The 17,391-nt window shown below is 34.6% G+C and overlaps 2 protein-coding genes across 4 annotated transcripts; one reads left to right on the top strand and one right to left on the bottom strand.

Annotated features, from left to right (window-relative positions):
* Positions 1-1,662: 1,662 nt before the first annotated feature.
* Positions 1,663-4,652, top strand: LOC105174188 (MEF2BNB-like protein). The gene is made up of 3 exons (XM_011096211.3): positions 1,663-1,816; positions 2,759-2,832; positions 3,616-4,652. The coding sequence occupies exons 2-3, from the start codon at positions 2,825-2,827 to the stop codon at positions 4,448-4,450; spliced, it is 843 nt and encodes a 280-aa protein (XP_011094513.1). The 5' UTR covers positions 1,663-1,816; positions 2,759-2,824; the 3' UTR covers positions 4,451-4,652.
* A 610-nt stretch (positions 4,653-5,262) lies between these two features.
* FLD (protein FLOWERING locus D-like protein) lies at positions 5,263-14,192 on the bottom strand. 3 transcript variants are annotated; one of them, XM_011096215.3, is made up of 7 exons: positions 12,272-14,192; positions 10,895-11,620; positions 7,673-7,718; positions 7,440-7,584; positions 6,776-7,346; positions 6,528-6,617; positions 5,263-5,976 (listed from the first exon to the last, which is right to left on the bottom strand). In XM_011096215.3, the coding sequence occupies exons 1-5, from the start codon at positions 14,097-14,099 to the stop codon at positions 6,810-6,812; spliced, it is 3,282 nt and encodes a 1,093-aa protein (XP_011094517.1). In that variant the 5' UTR covers positions 14,100-14,192; the 3' UTR covers positions 5,263-5,976; positions 6,528-6,617; positions 6,776-6,809. The 3 variants fall into 3 exon arrangements, with proteins under 3 accessions (XP_011094517.1, XP_020553397.1, XP_011094516.1); XM_020697738.2 differs by having other exon boundaries at positions 6,776-7,584; positions 12,272-14,191; XM_011096214.3 differs by lacking the exon at positions 6,528-6,617 and having other exon boundaries at positions 6,776-7,584.
* Positions 14,193-17,391: the final 3,199 nt, after the last annotated feature.

Below are 17,391 nucleotides of genomic sequence, written 5' to 3'. Positions count from 1 at the left end.
CTTTAGAGGTGCTAGACATAATTTTTTAAACCATATAAGGTTTACATGTAATTCCACTAAAATTCAAAAAAAAAAATATAATTATCCTTTATTATTATTTTGCAATTGTATTTTCAAATTTTCACTTCTACTTTATTTATAAATATTTTTTATAATTTATTTTTATTATAAAAATAGAAGTTATTACACACATCCCTCACATCAAGAAAGAGTTGTACATCGAGTGGAGCAAAAACAAAATAATTTCTCATCATGGGGACTGTTCTATCCCACTCCCAAAAATTGACGGCTGGGATCTAAAAGAGGCACTGTGCAAATCAAAGCATTTTGTCTCTGTCTGTCATAAGATAAGCCGCGGGATGCCCTACGATCACTATCCGCAGATGCAAATTGCTACTGGCAGAGCAACTTTAGTGTATATGGTCAATCCTGTCCTCGGCACCCTACTTCCCAAGAAAGGCTCTATAAATAAATGCCTAAGTAATGAATTTTTTGGAATATCATGAAATGTTGAATAATTATGACAAATGGCAATAATTCAAATGGTAGGTATATAAGGAGATGATTATTTTAAAATTCATCTATTATTGGTCTACAACTAAGAAGTGAATTTCATATAAAATAAAGTTTACGTGTTTTTAACTCTTTATTAGATTATTTTTACATATTTTTTCGTCCTAGCTTTTGTCTCTAAGTTTTGCTCGACTCGACATCCAAGATCTTGCTCTTAAAATACATATTTCTTGCTCTAGACATACTAAATTCAGTTCGGTGATACTTCTCAACAACTATGTAAGATTTTGATTATATTCAGCTAGCATAATGGGTTGTTGGTGTTTATTCGAGGAGTAACTCGATGTAAACTAATTAACTTTCTCTGTTTTAATTTCGATATTTACAATGATGGAGACAATAAATTATATTCACACTCCTTGAAGTCTTGTCTAATTACAAATACATTTATATTAAATTAAAATTGATAATTACATCTCTTGAGTTTTGTAAAATATTACTCACTTAATATAAAAAAAAAGTATAAAAATACTGAAATACTGCCCTCGTCTGATATAAAAAAAAAAAGAAAAAAGCATTAAAATATTAAAAAAAAGATAATAATATTTGTAATAATTTGTTTCTTTTTACTTATCACTGGCAATCTTTACTTTAAAGTAGTGCAATAATGACAAAGTAATTAGTGATGTCTTACCTCGAATTTGGTCCAAATGGCATATTACCCCTCTATGTTTTCAAAAGTCAACTAAAAATTTCTTGTATTTTGAAAATAGATAAAAAAATAATTATTTTCTTAGAAATAGATAAAAAGAAATTTTCTCTATTTTTTTAAAAAAAATTCCACCGAACAAGAAAGATATAAAATATTCAAATTACAGGCAAAAAATTATAAAAAATAAATTTGAAATATCACATATAAAATTCATTATAACCCTACATGGTGGAGTAACATTTAAGATGGAACCATTCTCAAGTAGTGGTAATTGTGTTTCTCAATTTAATAGGACTGCATTTTAAATTTGACAAAATGTGAATGAGTATGTTCAAAAATTTATCTGAATGAAAATCACAAGGGCAAATCAGTCCTACCAGAAAGATTCCTCTGGCAATAGCATTTCGAGTTCTAAGATAAACACAAACACCTCTCTCCTAAAAAGAGAAGTCGTCTCAAACAAAAAGGGACAAAATCAAAAGCTGCAAATATTGACATCACATCAAAATACAGAAAAGGAAAATTCAGTATATAACAAATCCATGGAAATGGACTACACAAGACAACCCATTTCAGCTGGATAGAGTATCTGTAAGTTCTCGCGACTCTTTCGCCCCTGAAGTTTTAATTTGTTCCACTTCCCTTTTCCGCAATTGTGTATTTTTCTGTGCTTCTTGATTCCTTTGTTGATATGTGATGAGCTGAAGATTGTCTTTTGAGAGATGGGTTTCCACTGAATTTTGATGGGTTGGCTTGTTTTGATTTTGCGATTCATAATTGTTGTGAAAGATTATTGAGAAATATGGGATTAGCTTTTTCTGGCCCTGATTGAATCAGCATAAAAATAATTTTGTTTTATTTTTTAAGTTTCTTTGTGTAGATAAAAATCTCACTGAAATTAAAACACTTGGTAGGGTTGGTAAATCAGGGTAATTATTCAAGAATGTGAGAAGCTTTGACTTTGACTGTATGAATAAGGGCTCTTGATATTGGATATCTGTTATTGGAACTGAACTTTTCTTTTTATTTTATTTTTTTTAGTTTCTTTGGAGTTTTGAAATCCAAGGGCCAAATTCTTTCTCAAAGTGTTTTCAATCAGACCATATTTATGGTTATTCGTCTACTTCGGTTATTGATAGTTGGTTTTGAATTTGATGATTGATGATTATTGACTCATTGTTACTTATAGCAATAATGTGTTTGATCTCTTTACTTGAGAAAAGAATTAGAGAGTTATTAGATTTTCATTTGGAAAATGGAAAAGGAGTATGTTGTGTTATTCTGCAAGTTCACATGATTGATGGATTCTAATCCTTATCAAATCCTTTAGTTCTAATTTTAAACTATCTTTTATCAAATTCATTCATGTGAAATCCTTTATCCAAACCCTCCGTTCAATTCCAAATCATTCAATCCAAATGTAGCCCAAAAGACTTTGAAATCCGTGAACTTTGAGTGTTGATTGTGAAGTTTTTGTTTGGAAATAAGTACCAGAATGCTAGCTAAGGACTTCTTTCTGAGTTGGCTTTGCAGGTATCTTGTTTTGCGCTAGAGTGGGCATAATTCTGCAAGATTAGCTTATTGCTGGATGTGTGATCTATGTTCAAGTAAGATGTACTTCAAACTGTTTTACTTCCTCGTTTTGATCTTACAAGACTGTTCAGCAAGAGTGTATTTTCTTTCTGGGGAGATAGTGTTCGGTTGGTTGAAAGAAATAAAATTGAATACTGCTTTTAGGTGATGTCCAGTTCCTCGCTCTATGTATTGCCGAATTTCATATATAAAATATCATGGGATCATCTGGAGTTGTTAAGACAATACAATGCATTCCCGGAAAATATTTCCAATTCTTATCCAGGTTCACATGGTACCAGACTTTGTTTCGCATGTTTTGACAGTGAAAGTAGAGTACCGCTTGAGCTTCTGAACAACAGGACATATATGTCTTCCTTTGGGCCAACACATTGATCCACCTTTTGGATATCCTTATTTGCTTCCTTATGTTCCTCAACTTTGATATATTAATCCATAAATCTCATCACAGGAAAAAAAGGTTACATAAGGCTTCTGTTTATGCCACTCCCTGTTAATTATTACTCTCATCAGTGGAAAGCCAATTTGTTTGTGCAATATGTGAAATGCCAGTAACGATGGACATGTGAGCTTTTGACTTTTTATCTAGCACATTTCTTAAACTTCTCCAACTTTCTAACTCTTTTTTTCCAATGAATTTGCCCTGTTTTCTTAGAATATAAAAATTGATATTACTATAGTGATTTCTTGTATTTCAAGAGTGTTGTCCTATGCAGAGATTTACCTGAAAACATTTCGATCTCTTGCTTTCTTTTGTCCTTGTAATTGAAACACATTTTTTCCATTGGTTTATCCAGTGATGAGGAGCCAGTTCCCTTCAAAAAGATGAATGATTTTTCCACGGTTGATGGTTTCGTGGAAATATCTGAAGATTTGGCAGACATGATTAAATTTGTGGCAAACGAACCCTCTGTGGGGCTTTTCTATATTCAGCAGCACACCCAGAACGCAGCGCCAAACGTTATCAATCTTAAGAATAATGTTGTTGAAAAATCCCATGAGACAACCTTGCACACAGAAGATCTTGAGGATTCTATTACAATGGTGAGATCAATGAAAGAATGCGGCTTACCAATTGCTGATGAAATGATTGGAGAAATTAAGAGATCCCTTTCCGTCATATCCTCAACACAACCAAAAAGAGGATTAATATATAACTCCAGAACAGGCTTTCTTGGACGAACGAGCTCCTGGTCCCCAGCCACATGGGGTCGTAATGCAGTTCATTCACGGCAGGATAATGATAAGAGTACTGGTTACCTATCCAGTGTTTTGAAATCAGCAAAGCAAACAGCTAACAGTTTCAAGTGGCCTGAAGTAGAACCAAGAGAAGCATATCAATCAAAAGGCGAGAACGTTTCCTCTGATCATGCTCCTCCATTCCTGAGTGCAATTGGTGGTCCTACTCCACCTACACCAGAGGCAGAGACAGAAGATTTGCCATTGTCAAGTGAAGTGGGAAGAGAACTCCAAGAAGAATCCCAACTTAGTAAAAGTATGTCTCATCAACAATTTTTCTCCCTATACGAGAACTACGATGAGTTTAAGGCTGATCAAGAAGCAAAACTGGAAGAATGGTTAGGAGAGACAGGCAACGACAAGGATCGTGCAGGAAAAAATATTGCCAGATGAGCTTCAACTCGACTGGACCTGGTTCCATGATAACCAATTTTCTGTAAATGACACGTGAACCTTTGTATCATGAGAAAGAGAGGATTGGAAAGAGAAGTGTTTACTTAGTCCATAATTCCTTTTTTTTTTCCGGTTGCCATAATTACTTCAATCTTGGTGTATGTACCTTCTAATAAAGATCTGCAGTTGGTTTGTGGCGTTATCTCAAGCATTCTTGTTCTTCCTAAACACTCCTTGTTCTCTCTTGCGATCCCCAGGGTAAAGATAAGAGGAAAACTTTAAAAGCAAATGCAAGTTGCCCTGGTGCGTAGGTTAAGGATGACCAGCTGAATAAGTTTGTTCAATCTTAGACAAGGAAATAATGGTAAAAATCATTACTTATATTACCATGTAAATTTTTTATTTGAGATCATAGTAATCAAAGTTTACCCAATTGTATCTTTCTGCAGATTAACCCAAAAGAAATATTTTTCTTACATTCTTGTCTAACTACGATCGCTATTCTCTCATAATAGATGTTGCTTTGAGTTCTATGATGGGCAAAACATGTAAACATCATCAAATCATAACTTCATATAACAATATCAGTACATCAAATGACCAAGGCAATATGTCAAAGCAGATGCAAAAGGAGCATATTTTTGCCCCCATGGAATATATTCCATTTCCAAGTTCCTAGAACTAGCAAGATCCAGACCACGGTGGAGTAGAAGGTAAAACAAATTGCAAGCGCCTATATGTTCTGCAAACATTTGTGTTTACTAATCAATGCAGAACACTGGGTAACTTGAATCATACTGAAGAGAGCAGGATCAAGAAGAAAATACATTGAGTAAATTCGGGATAAACCATCTTTTAATCTAATCATATTACAAGTCAAAATTTGCCAGGGAAGATTCAAGAATGCAGTCTGCATGATGCAGCCTCAAGTAGGAGCAAGGATGAAGCCATCTGATTGCAACTTGTAACAGAGGAGATCAAATGTCAGGGACATTTCATGCGACAAGAAGTCCACTTTCCAAGACATGAAATGAGGGACGAATGAATAAAGGTGTAAAACACAAAACTTTGGAGAAAGTTATACATGAAATCTATGCTATTATATATGGTTAGATGACAACTATTATGTACAAGTGTGCTCGTCTACGCTGAAGACTTAAGAACCACACACCAAATTTTCTGAGTTCCAGCCAAGCTATGGCACTATACATCGAGCCGTTTGGATACTTCTTGATCATGAAAGCAACCAAACTGAAAACCCCATCCCATCACCACTGCTGATAATTCCAGCTATTCACAAAAGTACACCCAAGTAGAAGTGCAGATCATTGGCTAAGTCCATAGAGAACTGCTAAAGAACATGATCCGGATATCAGATAAGCCATAAATAACTCTTCAGATGGCACGATGTTTAGCAGGATGGGTAAGACTGAACTCGTGGATAACCAGATTTAATCCTCGAAAAATTTCAGTCTGATCAGCTTCACATAAGTACTCTCTGGAGGTCTCCTTGACTTAGCCATAATCTGCGAGACAAATCCATTCACAAGTCTCAACAAAAATCAAAGAATCCACTGCAATGTAATGAGTCTCATATCAACATAGTATAATATCATCAAGTGCAGCACAGACTGGAGAAAAAAGATTAGGTAATAAAAGCAAAAGGATGAGAGTAGTTATCAAAATCACGATTGAGAAAAAGAAGACAATGAAAAAACCTTTTATCCAAATCAATTACGGACAAAGGAAACTTCTCGAAGTACTATCTCCTACATTCATATATGTACCAAGAATCCATACAACGAGTTAGACTTTATTCTTTACTTGCTGCATGATGTGAAAAAATATAAGATCAGCTACCACGTGTAGCACAGGTGAGTCCAGGCTTCTACCCATGCACTAAAAAATATTGAAATATTTGAATTTTGAAAACCATTCGGCAAAGTATTCATTGTTCAGAGTACAATCTAGCAAAATGAATTTATTTTATGACTTTCCACTCGCTAAAAGTTTCCCATTTCCCATATACTAACTGCTAAGCGCCAGATTGCATCAATATGTAGAATATTCAACATACCAGATGAGTTTCATCTGATCTTAAACTACTGCATTCACTATCCAAGCCGTAGCAAATCTGGAGAGGCCAAATATGTCATTGTGCTGGTCTCTGGTCTCAATAAGATGCAGATTAAGAGATTGAAGGTTAATATAGCAGAATATTTGACAAAAAGGAAACCACCAAAAAAGTATAAACTGGCTTTACTACCCATGAGTACATCAACAACAGATAAAATAAAGCTATTGAAAGGGCAATGTAAAATTTACCAGACAAAAACAGCCTTCATACAATTTCAGATTCCTACAGCTTTCCTGTGAGTTGCCAGGCACCAGAGCTTGAGCCGGATTGGGGAAGCAGTTCATTCATTATATCTTCAAATATATTTTCTTGATTAGATATACAACTGATACTATCAGAAATGTCCCCAATAGGGGTATGAATATTAAAGCTACCAATATTTGAATTTGAGGGTGCCTGGTTGCTATTACTGCTCACTGTTATAGCTCCCATTTCAGAACTTGGAGGAGCAGCTGAGTCATTTCTGCTAACAAAGTTCTGAGTATTAGAACCACTTGTATCACCCAACAAATCCCTATGAACATCTACATGTGGTAGAGACTGGGTGTTGGTAATGCTTAATGCGTTCCCCAAACTATTTGAACTTGCAGCAGTCGAGCTGCTAGCGAGAAACTTCTGAGGGTAAGAACTTGGCATGTTACCGAGCGTCGTCATACCAACATTGGAATCCACAGGAGCCAGGCTTTTGTTGCTGTCTGATGCTGTTGACGCAACATTAGGACCAAAAGAAGATGTGGAGCCATTATCATGGCCCAAATTCTGTGGAATAGAACATCCAATATGACTCACAAAGACGACACTATTATGTGAATTGGAAGGAGGCACGTCCCTGTTACTGCTAGATACTCTTACCCCAATATCTGAACCCGGACGACTCAAGCTGTTACTACTGACCAGTGCTCTGGGCTCCAAATTGACACCGTTGCTGCCGACTTTGCTTTCTATAATTGTGCTTGGAATGGAAGATCTGCTGCAGTTGCGTATAATTTTAGCCTTTCTGCGTAAGAAAAAGTAACAAATTGATGCATGAGATTATGAAACCCAAAGTTATAGAAATTAAAATTAATGCAGATTTCTGCTCATACCTAATTAGCTTTTGATTCGCGGAAGCTGCTTTCGACTTCGGTACACCTTAAGGAAAGAGGACAAATCATTAGCTTCAATTCTACTTGAGTGCCCTTCCACATACAGAAAAACATAGCATATACATTATCCTACAGAAAAAGTAATCCTAAATGGACCCTGTTTTCAACAGCTTCTGGTTCCTCATTTTTTCAGCTGAGAAAATGAAAAAATTTCTGATAATGCATGTAATATTCTTATGTTCTACTCATATTAATTCCAGTTTCTGATTGTTCTCTTGTTTCATAAGTTTTTATCAAGTCAGGCAGTCCTCCCAATGTTGAACAGTACCTGTAACTCTAGTTCTCTATCACCTTCACAACAAATAATACACCTTTCTTGAGACAATAATTCAGTTAATGCACCTATTGCTATTGAAGTTTGAAAAAGATTTAACCCCTCCATTTGTATTATTTAACTCAGTTACTTTTTACCTCATACATAATAGAAGATTCCACTTTCCAAGAGCAAACTCGGATTAAAAATTCTCTTATATATCAAATAAAGGATAAAACATATTTGGATGCCTCATAAATCATGGATGGTTTTCTGGAAGTCCATCTTTCTTCAGCCATTCAAGGATCACATCCTCCAAATCGAGTATTCACCAAATCAAGATTATGACCCATCACTAGGGTGAGAGCGCCTTCTCAGGCAGGCCTAATTTTTTTTTAAAGCATTCGCTTAGCGAATCCAAGGGATGTAATTTCATTGAAACACGAGCATATTTTTATGATATCAAGGTCTCTATTGATAATGTAGTTTATTCAATGATTTCAATCATAGAAAGAGAAACCATGGTACAAAAATCAATTACAGGTTTAAAGTGGTTGTGAAGATGTATTGATTGATAATATAATAATGAGCAAAAGTTAGACTTTAAGATTTTCATTTATTGAATACCTCCTTTTCCATTTGACAGATATTATCTACTTTACTGGTATCTAATCGTTTGTTTCTGTAGAAATGCAGCGACATTAAGAGTTAAATTGTAAATCTGAAGCTTTCCTAAATACTGAATTAAACAGCTAGGTTTTCTTTATACCCACATATAGTATCCAAAGTAACTTCATTAGTGAAACAGAAATCAGAGGAGTTCTATTGCACCGAAACTATTCAAAAGGTTACTACACGAAGATCATGGGATGGAGGCTAGAGGTAATATTACTGAACGAGGCAGTAGCGTAGAGTTACGCTTAAGAGCTCTGTATAATTCTGACCAAATTTTATCCTCTCCTTTTTCCTAACACTTGAACATTACCTTCAAGCATTAGCAAGATCTCTTAGCTTCTTTTCCATTTATATGTGAGCCTGACTATCACTAACTTTCATTAAACCAATGAAACAAGATGTTAAAGCTTGCAGTATATATAGATAATAATTCCAAAAACTATGTACTTCCATATTTACAGTATAATTCGTCACATATAAGTTCCTAACTGCTTTATTACTTTATTCTGTCCCATTTCAGATGAGTCACCAGAATAGCTTTGTCTCTTAAGAGCAGAAAAAGGGGGGGTGGGGGGGGCACATCTATAAATCTTCATTCGGATCAGTAAGAAGAAATGACATCTAATAATTAGTAACTATTCAATTGATGGAAGAGAATATTAGCAGGAATCATTATACATTCTTTTATATAGAAACACTAAGGCTTTTTTATACAGTTCCATAGATAGGCTTGCAGTACTTACCTTGTACGTAATGTGAGCGGGACAGAGAACAGTTTAAGTTACTATTCTTCAAGAACTCTCAGTTAATCATAAAGGATGATAAACCGTCTTTTGCAAAAGCTTGGTTCACTCATTTAGATTTCATTTTCAATGAATTGTCAATAATTCTGATAGCTGATGTTTTATATCATATAAAATCTTTCAGAACCTTAATTTGACCTTTTCATAACCTTTTCTTATACTTTGACCACTACCCATTTGTCTAACCACATTGAGGAACTGCTTAAATGCTATCCAAAGACAGCATCATGCCCAACCAAAAGATCACCTTATATCCTTTTGCAACACACTTAGTCACTTAAAATAGTATTAATACTAGGAATGACGCCACACTTTGAAACACCTTTCTGTGCCATGTGTAAGTCACCTTTGGTTATTTGGTTGGTAATAGAGGAGTAATTGACACATAAAGTCATTAGAATGCAACTACTCTCTCAAAGAACTGTCTATAAATTGCTAATGGGCAATCAACATCTCAGCCAACCTGTCCAGTTTAATGATGCAAGTGTAAACTTGATATGCTAAGTTTCTTAACATATCAATTAGACATTGAACATACAGAAAAATATCCAAGAATTGCATTTGCATACAAGGGAAGTGCAATAAGAAAAAAAAAAATATTTTAGATATTGGTCTCGCTACAACCATGCATTCGTTCACTGTACTTCTGAAATACTCAAGTTAGGGACATTGACGAAACTACTTTTACATCAGGTCACCTAGTGTTTCAGTTGTAGTGCAGTAAAGTAACCTTGACAGCCACAAGGTATGGAGATTTCCCCAACACATTTATGCTCATTTTACACATCATGAACAAGCTAAGAACCACCTTTACACAAACATAAAGTATAAATATCTCTGAATCATTCACATTAGTAGCCCCTAATTGATACTCAATATTTAGGACACCTCACTATCACCTGGACCATAAGAGGGATTACCACAGGATCACATCCAGCATCTCGTTTTTCACATCCCACATCATTCCCAGTGGTACATTAACTTACTCTACCAACTTAGTTAGAACACATCAACCACCTTCCAATCATTCTTCAAGGTTTTTACTAGATACAGAGAGCCAGGTTCACCTGAACAACATCTTGTATAATTCTCTTAAACACATAAACCCCTTTGACTTTTTTGCATTCTATATATTCCCAAACATGTGATGAAATAGAATGATTAAGACTGCCACCTCCATCTTTTGTTATTTAAGAACGCAATTTCCATTTAACATAACCCATTCCACAAATATGTAATACACAAAAATCTTTCTAATCAAACACAAAGGAAAATTCATAGCATCTTTACCATAATATAATTCACATGGCCTAAGCAACTAGTTCAAGAAAAATCAGCCTAACCCATGCAATGCACAAACTTATGCTTTGGCTGATGCATAGGCTTATGCTTAGGCTTACATTTATGCACAATTAAGTTAAGACCACCTACCAGATGATGAAGACTTCTGGCTGCGGCTGCTCCTCTGAGCCTTAATTGAAGCAATTACAGAATCTGCAGATGGCCCCAAACCCTTTCTACCCACCAGCTTCACTCCAACCTTCTCGCAGAGATAATTAAGCCGACCCTCATCACCCCCTCTCACCTCTCTCAGCTCAAGGGCTTGTGCCTTAGATAACAGCGTATAAACATGAAACTCTTGTTGCTGATTAAAATGAGATTGAAGCTGCTCAAAAAGTAACTTATTAGAATATTGCTGATCCGGCTTCTTTCGGTGTCCGCCAAACGTCACCCTCAAAATTGCCATTGAATCAGCATTCTTTCTACCAAAAAGTACAGCAAAGCTGCCAAATTCCAGATCAGGCTGCCTGAATAAATCTGCAAGAATAGAAGCACAAGTATGTGCATTTTGAGATGGGTTTTTCTCGAGTTTTGACTTCGAGGCTCTAACTCTAGCATAATTAGCCATGTTGGCAGCTTCTCTGAACCCACTAAGCAAAGCACCATGCATCGTTGCTGGGTAGCGCCTATTTGTAGCCTCACCAGCAAAGAAGAGTCTCCCATCTCCCACATTTTCTGCTAAAATGTCATAGTCATCTCCTGATGCCCCAACTGCAACATTAGAGTAAGACCCGCAACTTAAGGGGTCACTGCCCCATCTTGTACAGACAGTTTGGACAGGATCTGGGACTTCAATGCCTTGTGGTTCATAAATACCTGTATCACAGAGGCTAGATATCAAGTTAGACCAGCTCACAAGTTAAGAGTTTTATTATACTACATTAGTGAATGTATAACTCCTGAAGCATCATATTTTTGCTTCACCAGTAAACTATGTCCAAAACATCAATCATTTCTTTAGTTTTCTTATCCGGTTGCCTTCTACGGAAATCCTAAGAGGATGTCCATCTGACATCTGTAATTTTGTACACCATGATTTACCACACTGTTATTAATTGGAAGCACAAGGTAAGAAAATATAAAATCTTAGTGGGCCAAAGTTAGATGATCAGTATTTCCTGAAAATCCACCACAGCGTATCAAACAATAAAATTAAACTTCAGGAGCATGACTCCATATCAACAAGTAACCAAGGACCTTGACCAGGTCAATGCAAGTGCCAACATCATTAGAAGCAGAATGAAAGAATAGATGAAACTAAATGCATCACAATATAGAGCATATAAAACAATAAGAAGCATATGAAATTTTTGCTTCCATGAGCATGCATGCAATCTACAAATCAGATTGAACGCACTATTATCTCGTAGATAAGCATGCAATTAAAAGACACATTAAATTTTCCAAAAGGAAAATAATGATCATGAACATTAAGATAAAGAGTAAAGAAAGTCAAGGAATTTGAACCTCTAAGAATCCGAAGCACCCTTCTCACAGCTTCAGTAGGATCCATGATCTCAAACCTGTAAGCTGCTTCTCCTGCAACTAAAGCAATCAAAAGCGGACCACCAGCTACAGTTGCATAGCTGTAAAAGAGAAAGAACTCCCCACGGTAGCTAGGATGATCAGAGAGATGGCCAAATGTATCAAGATCAGTTCCCCAAAATGCATATGGAAAGAGCAAGGCAACCTTATTTAACAAGCCAAATCCCAACCTATTTATAGCATCAAGCTTCCTCTGAGGCAACTCAGGGATGAACTTGATAGAACCATTTTTCAGAACACCCAGAGGAACTGTGCAAAGAACCATATCACCCTCGTAAATCTGCCCCCCCTCAACAGAAACCTGCACCCTATCACTACCATAACGAATCGACTGGACGGTTTTCTCATAATGAATAGGGACATTCTCCACTAATGCTTGCACCAGTCTTCCATTTCCACCAGGCAAGAAGCAGTGGTCCCCTCCCATATCATATGGATCATCTTGATCCCAAAATGCAAGTGAAAGCTTTGAAAGCAAACTTGCATTAGCATATTCCAAGTTTGCAAGATGCCAATTGAACAAATTCATCTCCTCCTCATTGAAGGCCTCGCGAAATGTCTCCAATGCAGCCCCAAGAGATACATCCTGCGAAACCTCTCCCATTGACAGCCTGATTTTACTTAATATATCCAATAGTTGATTAAAAGAAGTCTCCACTCTCCGATCCAAATCAGGGTCCACCGGTTTCCCATCGACTCGGTAAAGGGGACACTTATCTCTCACCTTATGAAGTGTAAATGACAACTGCCGAGCCAAAATCCCAAGTGGATTGCCCAAAGTACCTGTTAACACACTTCCTCCCAAATCCACAGCGGCAAACCTATTCTTGTATTCCAGCTTCTTTGTATACACTCTCCCTCCAGCACGCTTCCTCCCCTCCACAACTGTCACCTTAAACCCGAAAGCCATCAACTGCCTTGCAGCAGCCAAACCTGCAAGCCCAGCCCCAATTACAATCACACTCGACTGTTTCGGTTCCACCAAAGTCCTCTCTTTTATTGCAGACGCTACCCCAAAGTTAATATACCCATGTGAAACCAAGTAACTGTAAGCAGTGTCCAAAAGTCCCCAACAATGCTTCGGAACAATATCCAAAAACATCTCCTTTGTTACCCAGTTTGACACATTTTCACGCCACCTTGTAATTATATGATTTCTAATCAAGATGTAATTAACCTGCTCAATTCCGCCTACCACAGACACGACCCCATAATCTATTTCCTCCTCGGTAAGCGAATCGGCTGGGAACCCCGCCGTTAATGCAATTAAGGCCTCAGCTGTGGCCTCCTTATTAATCACGATTATCTCATCCGACATGTCATCCACAATTTTCTTGGGCACATTACCAGAATTTGAACCAGACCCATGTCTTTTCGTGATTAAATTACTTGAATTTTCCATCTGGGTCTTGCTAACCTGTCCTGAAGTAGAAGCTACTGACGAAACCCCTAGATTACTCAATCCATTATTAAAGGACATGGGGAATATCTTCCGTACCTGGTTTAAAGAAGACACAGGATTTCGGGGCCGACCGCACCTTTTTCCTTTAGGAACTTGCACCGAACGGAAGTGATCATGGACTGTTTTGGCATCTGCAACAGGGTTTTCCCCAAAATTCGGATTCAAGTTAGGGTTTTGAAGACCATTTCCACTAGGGCTTGAAGAATCGGGAACATGAATGGTGAATTGGAGAGGGTTGTTGAGTTGATCAGAAATGTGCGGATGAGTGTCTTGATTTGATGAATCCATCAGAGCCTTTCCAATCAAAATCAAGACATGCAAGGACGTGAATTGAGTTTCTTTACTTTGCGAGTGCTCAATAGTAGTTCAGAAATGGAAAAAAGGGCTTTCAGAGAGGTGTTTTGATTATTGGCAATATTACAAATTTTGCCCCTAAATTTCGTAATATTGGGTTTTTGCCCCTTATTCTTCGTAAATGAGGCATTAAACTCCATTGTTACATTTGCTTGAGTACTTATTATGACTATTTTTTAGGCTAAAATGTATAAAACCCCCCTATATTTTAAAAATTAGGCTAAAAATTTCTTTCCGTTTTAAAAATAGGCTAAAAACCCCCCTATATTTCTTAAACGTAACTCAATCACCCCTCTCCATTAAATTTAACTAACGGCATTTATTTTTTTATAAAATGATCATTATACCCTTACTTAATATATATTTTTTCTTATTTTAATGATTGTCCTTATCTTTTTTTATCAAATATTGATCGTTGGATCTTTTTTTATTAAATATTAATCGTTAGATCTAATCAATTAATTTCAACCATTAGATTTTAAGAAAATAAAAGGTTTAGATTCAACAAATTACTTAACTTATATTATATATATAATTTAAAATTGAAAAGTATATCAGTATTGCTATTATTATTATAATAATATAGTAGGTTTTAATTTAAAAATTTATAGGAAAATTAGAAAAATTACTGGACCAAAAATTTAAAACTCTAAAATTAAATACTCTAAATAATGGCGTAAATTCCCAAGATTACAAAGGAGAACTAACGGAGGAAATTAACAAATTAAAAAATTTTGCTAGGAAGCCAATGCAAACAAAATTTTATTATCCTAGACCAACACCCCAATATATTCTTTATGAAGAATAAGAGATAATTGACCAAAATAGTTACAATGACAAATAAATTTATGAATGAAACATTGACGGATTTACAGAAAAAAAAAATATAATATTATACATAGGATGATGATGTATAGTACTATCTGTAAAGGAAATAATAATTTCGATAAAGCTACTGCTAAAATGATCATAGCAGGATTTACTGGCCAATTAAAGGGATGGTGGGATAATTTTTTCCGCTAAACTGATAAAGATGAAATATTAAATACAATAAAAATTGAAAATAATATCTCATAAGGAAAAGCAGTTTATACATTAGCTATCAATATTATTGAATATTTTACAGATAGGTGGTCGGATAATAGTGAAAATATCGAAACACTATTACAGAATTTAAAATGTAAGACATTAACTTCATTTAGATGGTATATAGACGTCTTCCTTAGTAGAGTTATAGAACTCCAAGAGTCAAATGATGCTCATTGGAAGTCTAAATTCATAGATAGCCTCCCTCATCTTTTTGCAGAAAGAGTTAGAATAAAAGGAGACATGCAAATTAATTATAATCAATATATTTATGGGAAGTTAATTGGAACCTGCATCCAAGAAGGATTGAATTTTTGCAATGCAATTAGACTAAACCGACAAATTAAAAGACAAAATTTAATAGAGAAAAGTCAATTAAGACAATTATGTGCTCAATTTGAAATGGAAATGAAACCATCTAATAGATAAAAAATCCCTACGAATAGAACTTCAGTAATTAAAGAAAAGAAGTATAAAAAGAAAAAATTAAGAAAAGAAATAAAGAAAGAAAAAGACTTAGCTAGAAAAAATGAATGGAAGGCTAAATATAGTACCACAAAAAAAAAATAAGAAAATGCTATATTTGTGGATAAACAGACCATCTTGCAAATAGATGCAGAAACAAAAAAGCTTGAAAATTAAAAAAAAAATCAATAATCTTAATTTAGAAGAAGAAGAAGAAAAAAACAAATACTTAATGTAATATTTTCTGAGGAAAAAGAATCCTTTGAATTTTAAGAACAATTTGAAGAACAAAGTGAACTTAAAAATATGGAAGAAAATTTTGAATATTCATCGACCTCTTCTGAATTTGAAGAAGAAGAACCTTCTTGTTCATGTAGACAGGAAAAATAGGAGGAAAATTGACATCAGGAGTTTTATGAATTAATGACAAAATTTTAAAAAATAGAAAAATAAATGTTCTCATTGATAATCATATTATCGAATTACTTAGAGAAATGAAAGACCCTGAAGTTAGGGATATCATTTTGAGTAAAATAGAAGTAGAAAAATTAAAAGAAGAAATAAAAAATATTAAAAAAAAAAATATAATCGGTCTCTTACTAATAGAGTTGAAATGTTGGAAATTAGCAAGAATACTAAAGTAGGTGAAGAAAAATATGAGGACAATTTTCTATCCACTTTGGAGATAGTCACTAGTCAAAGATGAAATGTTAAAATCAATCTTTTCATAAGTAACAATTTTAGAAAAATATTTACTGCTCTTATAGACAGTAGAGCATATATTAATTGTATTAAAAAAGGTATTATACCAACTAGGTATTTTGAAAAGACGACCCACTCTTTATCATCTGCCAATGGACAAAAATTGAATATAAGCTTTAAAACTCCAAAAGCTTATATATGTGATGATAAAAAATATATTCCAACAAGCTTCCTATTTTACTCAAAATGCCATCCCTAACTTCAGGGTCTTTTATTTATCTAACTAATTCGATAATATGATTATCAGTGAGATTGGTCATGCAAGATCGAAAAACTCAAAAGAAAAATTTAAAATCCAACCATAACACGGTATAAAGAACCGACCATGCAGATGGAATATACATAAGAACAAACAACTAATTGAGATGATTTTTTAAATAATCTATCAACCTATCAATGGCTAAACTTATCTAAATTCAAATAAAAAAATAGAAACTATTTTTAAGTATTTTTTGCCATAAAAATAGTTCAAATTGTATTACATACTAATTTATCCAAAATATATATATATATATATCTGATGTTTTTGGATAAAATTAAATAATCATACACTTACATAAATTTAAACAAAAATAAAGTTATCCTCTTACTTGTCAAAGTAAAATTAAGAAAACTATCTAAGTACATATAAAAATAACACTTACTTGCATAATCTTTATGTTTTGATTTATAATGGGGAAAAATGTAAGCAACCCCATTGTGATATCGAAAATGAGCAAATTACCCCCTTATGAAAAAATAAATAGCGATTTACCTCCTTGTATTTTTTAAAATACAACAATTTATCCTCCTATAATTTTTAAAATGAAGCAATTTACCTCATTATATTTTTTTCATAGGGGGATAATGTGCTCATTTTTAATATCATAGGAGGTAAATTGCTATTCACCCATTTATTATATATAGATTGGTC

Source organism: Sesamum indicum, linkage group LG4 (genome assembly GCF_026168435.1).
Source record: "Sesamum indicum cultivar Baizhima isolate 11 linkage group LG4, ASM2616843v1, whole genome shotgun sequence".
In the NCBI taxonomy this organism is placed as follows: Eukaryota; Viridiplantae; Streptophyta; class Magnoliopsida; order Lamiales; family Pedaliaceae; genus Sesamum; species Sesamum indicum.
The sequence above is the reverse complement of the archived record's forward strand: the minus strand, read 5'-3'. Positions and strand labels throughout refer to the sequence as shown.

Bases quoted from the DNA above. Each gene is read 5' to 3' on its own strand.
- FLD (XM_011096214.3), bottom strand. From the start codon at position 14,099: ATGGATTCATCAAATCAAGACACTCATCCGCACATTTCTGATCAACTC. The intron at 11,621-12,271 runs GTTCAAATTCCT...TCTGTGATACAG, and splicing joins GGTGCTTCGGATTCTTAGAG to GTATTTATGAACCACAAGGC. The intron at 7,585-7,672 runs GTATGAGCAGAA...TTTCTTACGCAG, and splicing joins GCGAATCAAAAGCTAATTAG to AAAGGCTAAAATTATACGCA.